The 6,127-nt window shown below is 44.5% G+C and overlaps 1 protein-coding gene across 2 annotated transcripts in view; it reads right to left on the bottom strand.

Annotated features, from left to right (window-relative positions):
- Positions 1 to 2,222, bottom strand: part of endog (endonuclease G) — a 28,588-nt gene extending 26,366 nt beyond the window's left edge. For both annotated transcript variants that reach the window (XM_031309398.2, XM_031309397.2), the window contains exons 1-2: positions 1,976 to 2,222; positions 550 to 743 (exon numbers count right to left, since the gene is read on the bottom strand). In XM_031309398.2, the coding sequence (XP_031165258.1) occupies positions 550 to 743; positions 1,976 to 2,170 (389 nt within the window). In that variant the 5' untranslated portion in view covers positions 2,171 to 2,222. The remainder of the gene's footprint in view (positions 1 to 549; positions 744 to 1,975) is intronic.
- Between the last annotated feature and the right edge of the window lie 3,905 nt (positions 2,223 to 6,127).

Below are 6,127 nucleotides of genomic sequence, written 5' to 3'. Positions count from 1 at the left end.
TATGGAAAGGATTTCTAAGGAGGTCGACCTTTCTGTTAAAGAGTAAGATCCTTTTTTAAAAGATAAAAAGTTCGCGAAATTGCGATCGCTAAACCCACCAGACTTCATGTAAATAATCAGGAATTTTAGCATCGTAAAATGTGGGCACGTTTGGTCAATGGTTCCTTTCTTTCATTCCAATATCGGGTCTGTCAGTCACAGTGAAAACCGGGGACAGGTCACCGAAACCGGGGACTGTCCCAGCGTGTCGGCTGCGTGAGCGTGTGAGTTTTTATATCGGCTCCCATGGTAACAGAAGGAAATATTCTGGAGCCTATTTTGCCGTCAATACTGCCGACATGTCTTTGCTGTAATCAGATCAGAATATATTTATGTTCATGGGAAACATCCATGTTTACATACAAGGCTAGCAGCAGTGCCGCCTCAGACACCTTTATAGAAAACGCCACGCTGTCGCCACGCTCACGCCACGCTGACGCCGCGCTGCCGCCGCGCTGACGCCGTGCTGTCGCCGCGCTGACGCCGCGCTGTCGCTACTTTCTGTCTGACCTGTCGTCCTCCTTGAAGTCGCAGTACTTCCTGTTGGAGGGGCCGCTGAGGGAGGCGGGGTCCAGCCTCTCTATTACCCAGGATGCAGTGCGTGTTCGGGGGTCGTACGAGGTGACGTAGGACTCTCTCGTCTTGATGTTGGCCAGCGAGGGGAAGCCGTACTTCATCACCGCTCCGGAGCCGCCAGGACTCACCTGATGATGTCACACACACACACACACACAGTCAGACACACACACACACACACACACACACACACAGAGACACACACACACACACACACACACACACACAGACAGACAGACACACACAGGTACACTAATGTACTTCTTATCTGAAGAAGGTTCTGTTCTTTTTTAGGGAAATCACAATTATTTTGGTTAATATTAAAATCAGGATTATTTGACAGGATTCCTCGTTGACTTTTGGAATTTATTAAAGTTAAAAAAAACAGAAACATTGAAAACCCCTTGAACACACACACACACACACTCACAGAGAGAAACACACACATATACACAGACACACACACACAGAAATACACACACACACACACACACACAGAAACACACACACAGAGAAATACACACACACACACACACAGAGAGAAACACACACATATACACAGACACACACACACACAGAAATGCACACACACACACACACACACACACAGAAACACACACACAGAGAAATACACACACACACACACACAGAGAAACACACACATATACACAGACACACACACACACACACACAGAAATACACACACACACACACACACACACACACACACACACACAGAAACACACACACAGAGAAATGCACACACACACACACACACACACACACAGAGAAACACACACATATACACAAAAACACACACACACACACACACACACACACACACTCTCCCTCTGTCTCTCTCTCTCTCTCTCTGTCTCTCTCTCTCTCTGTCTCTCTCACTCACTCACTCTCTCTCTCTCTGTCTCTGTCTCACTCTCTCTTTCTCTCTCTCTCTCTCTCTCTGTCTGTCTCTGTCTCACTCTCACTCTCACTCTCTCTCTCTCTCTCTCTGTCTCTGTCTCACTCTCACTCTCTCTCTCTCTCTCTCTCTCTCTCTCTCTCTCTCTCTCTCTCTCTCTCTGTCTCTGTCTCTGTCTCACTCTCACTCTCACTCTCTCTCTCTCTCTCTCTCTGTCTCTGTCTCACTCTCTCTCTCTCTCTCTCTCTCTCTGTCTCTGTCTCTGTCTCACTCTCTCTCTCTCTCTCTCTCTGTCTCTGTCTGTCTCTGTCTGTCTCTGTCTCACTCACTCTCTCTGTCTCTGTCTCTCTCTCTCTCTCTGTCTCTGTCTCTCTCTCTCTCTCTCTCTCTCTCTCTCTCTCTCTCTCTCTCTCTCTCTCTCTCTCTCTCTCTCTCTCTAACCTGTAAGTCGGCGGCCTGGACCCCCGGTAGTATTGTCGGTACCGGGAGTACCGGGACTCTCCCCAGCAGAGTCTCCTCACCCCCGGGTCTCTCCGCCTCCTCCTCCCGGCATCTAGCGCTCAGCAGGCGGCTCACTGAAGCTCCGAGCCCCGCTCCCAACAACCAGGTCGCTCCGGTCCTCCACCACCGCTCCATGCTTCCGCCGACGCACTCTGATGACGTCACGGGACTGACAAACGACTTCCTGTAAACAGCACGCTGCTTTGCCCGTTGGAAGAATGAATATATATATATATATACTCAGTATATGTATATATATATATATATATATATATATATATATATATATAGCTCTTAAACTACTGAGTTTAAGAGTCTGAGTTAAATATGTTAATAATATATAAATGATCTATAGACAGAAGTTATTAGAGTTTAATATGTTAATAATATATAAATGATCGATACATGGATTTCTCGGCAACATCATCACTGCTTGCGGCAGAAAGATATATGTAAGAGTCAGGCTCCCATTGGATCAGTCAGAAAAGCTGCAGCTTGTTCAGTTGTTCAGCTAAGTGATATCTATATATATATATATACCCTAGTGTATATATATATATATATCTATATATATGAGTGATATCTACCTGTCAGGGCTGTAGTACTCGAGTCCGGACCGTAGATAGTTAAAGGTCCGTACTCGAGACAAGTTTAGACTGCTAGCTCACTCTGCTAGCTACGCCGATGTTTTGTTAACTTTAGCGCAACAGCGTTAGCCTAGCCTGCTAGGTAAATATTACGACTGCCTTTGGAGTTTCTAATATCTGCGTCCACGTTGTCAACATAAGACCTGTGGCGTTACTGCTCCTTTTCCTTTACTATTTACTATTTATTTAAATTTATTTTATTGTTATTAATACGTACTGTGTGTATATGTTTATACTTATATTGTTTATATTCTTTTTATCCTTCTTATATTTGTATGTGTGACATGCTCCAACAACACCATGACAAATTCCTCGTATGTGCAACGTACTTGGCAATAAAACCCTTTCTGATTCTGATTTCTGATTCTGATTCTGATTTTGTACCATAATGTAATTGAATAAAATATTAAGCTTCGCTCCTACGAGATGGGTGGGTTTTATTATGTTACACACAAAGCTAACTGGCTATAGTTAGCCTGTACGCTAGTGGACATTAGCTAACGTTGCCGAGGCAGCAGCAGTAGAGTTTCGGCGAGCTAACCACGACAGTGTTGTCGCCCTCTCGCCCACAATCAACCTCTGCTGCTAAAACCAGTCAACCTGCAGTGATGGTTGAAATGGAGACACACATATCGTACCTTTTCCCAGGAATCCTGGCCATTATTTTACCAACCATAGGGGTACACTCCGGGGTAACCCTGCTGCTAACATTGGCTATTACGTTAACCTAAAATGATAATTATAGCCATACATTTACATCACAGTAACACTGCAAACTTAAAGACAGACAAACATCCAACTAAAATCACGTTTATTGAGTCAGCAGTTATATACAAATAATAAGGAAAGCTTAAATACTTCAGGTTGTTGCAGTAGTGGACCAGCTCACCAGTCTGGCTTTCTGCCCCTGGTATGCACACGCACCCTGTAATGTTTGGAAACAGGAAACCTGTCTATTGACAGAAGTTATTAGAGTTTAATATGTTAATAATATTTAAATGATCTATTGACAGAAGTTATTAGAGAGTTTAATATGTTAATAATATTTAAATGATCTATTGACAGAGTTTAATATGTTAATAATATTTAAATGATCTATAGACGGAAGTTATTAGAGAGTTTAATAAAGACAAAGTGTGAACGGAAACAATCTTTATTTAACTCTCAAACAGGCAACAGTGCTTCTACTTCCGGTTCTACCCTTCACAATAAAAGCCCAACTTAAATTAACAGCATTTCTCTTTATTAGTCTCGCATTGATGTCCACAGCTCTGTGGAGGAAGGTCTGTCTAGTCCACACAGCATTCCTGGATGGGAGACAAACGTGCTCTGGTTTATTGGCATTTCTTTAAACCAATCACAATCATCTTGGGCGGGGCTAAGCTCCGGACGGAGCCACGGTGCCTCTGCTAAATAGTCTCAGGAAGGAACTTGTTTTGGTGGAACATGTGGACGTTCAAAAGTAGTTTTAGTCGTGCAACAGAAAACTCAGATTGGACAGATAGTCTAGCTAGCTGTCTGGATTTACCCTGCAGAGATCTGAGGAGCAGTTAACCATAGTCCTCACAAATCCACCAGAGGTTAGAACGCCAACACAGAGACACAGGAAGGGGACGGACATCTGGCGGCACCGGAGCTATCCCAGAAGTGGAGCATGGTGGATATAGACTACTCTCAATGTGACAGGATGTGATGTCAAAGAATACTGTCATAGTTATTCAATTCAATTCCATTTTATTTATAGTATCAAATCATAACAAGAGTTATCTCAGGACACTTTACAGATAGAGTAGGTCTAGACCACACTCTGTAGTTTACAAAGACCCAACAGTTCCAGTAATTCCCTAGTTTTTAGTTAGTTATACTAAAACACTTTATTTATTCAAACACTAAGTTCATAACAACAACAATGATAAAAAATTAAAAAAGTAAATAAATAAAGATGAGTTCTTCATACAAAAGAGATATTAATTATTTTATTCTAATTATTGTAAAAAATCACAAATTACAGCAAAACAAAAACAGAAGAAATAAGAAAAAGTATTCTGAGACAAAGAGAAGAAGCAGAAGACTTTAGTTCATATAACAATCAGATAAAAAACTAAAATTGTAAAAAATACATAAAGTTCAAAACAATAACTCGGCACAATCTCCCTGTAGGCGGGGCGCTCAGCGGCGGTCAGCTGTGGTCAGCCCTGACAGAATGTCACTAACTGTTACTTTAAACCCTGCTATGTCTTTCTATCACCACCAGTTCACAGACACGTCGCTGCTGATTGGCTAACATCTCCGACACGCCCCCAAACAGAGAAAAATAACCTCAGCGCTCGCTGCACGCCGTTCAGAGGAAACGTGTCCTTCAAGCAGGAAATGGAACAAAGTGCTACACGCTGTCTTCAGATTGAACGTGTTGATGGTGTGTAGCGGAGACGGACAGACGGAAATGGTTGGAAGAGAAACTATATCTCCTCTGCTACGTTTTGGTTTATAAAGGAAAATCTGCTGCTAGGTTTCCTCCTCTCATTCCCCCTGCTCTGGCGTTTCCCCCTCTCATTCCCCCTGCTCTGGTGTTTCCTCCTCTCATTCCCCCTGCTCTGGTGTTCCCCCTCTGATTCCCCCTGCTCTGGTGTTTCCTTCTCTCATTCCCCCTGCTCTGGCGTTTCCCCCTCTCATTCCCCTGCTCTGGTGTTTCTCCCTCTCATTCCCCCTGCTCTGGTGTTTCCTTCTCTCATTCCCCCTGCTCTGACGTTTCCCCCTCTCATTCCCCCTGCTCTGGCATTTCCCCCTCTCATTCCCCTGCTCTGGTGTTTCTCCCTCTCATTCCCCCTGCTCTGGTGTTTCCTTCTCTCATTCCCCCTGCTCTGACGTTTCCCCCTCTCATTCCCCCTGCTCTGGTGTTTCCCCCTCTCATTCCCCTGCTCTGGTGTTTCTCCCTCTCATTCCTCCTGCTCTGGCGTTTCCCCCTCTCATTCCCCTTGCTCTGGCGTTTCCCCCTCTCATTCCCCTGCTCTGGTGTTTCTCCCTCTCATTCCCCCTGCTCTGGTGTTTCCTTCTCTCATTCCCCCTGCTCTGGTGTTTCCCCCTCTCATTCCCCTGCTCTGGTGTTTCTCCCTCTCATTCCTCCTGCTCTGGTGTTTCCCCCTCTCATTCCTCCTGCTCTGGCGTTTCCCCCTCTCATTCCCCCTGCTCTGATGTTTCCCCCTCTCATTCCCCCTGCTCTGGTGTTTCAGAGCCCTACTAACGTTACCATGGTAACTACCTGCAGTGGGAGGAGTCTCCTGTTTGTGTCCAGTATACCAGGATGTTGATGAGATATGAGCTTTGGGTGTGTTAGTTTAAACAGAGATTAGTTCTTCTACTGGAGATGAATGACAACACTTGATGATGAAAACACTTGGTGCACCGAGATCACTTTGGGCTCAGAACTCAAACACTTAAAAACCAA

Source organism: Sander lucioperca, chromosome 2, assembly GCF_008315115.2.
Source record: "Sander lucioperca isolate FBNREF2018 chromosome 2, SLUC_FBN_1.2, whole genome shotgun sequence".
Taxonomy (NCBI): Eukaryota; Metazoa; Chordata; class Actinopteri; order Perciformes; family Percidae; genus Sander; species Sander lucioperca.
This window is presented reverse-complemented; position numbering and strand designations above follow the sequence as displayed.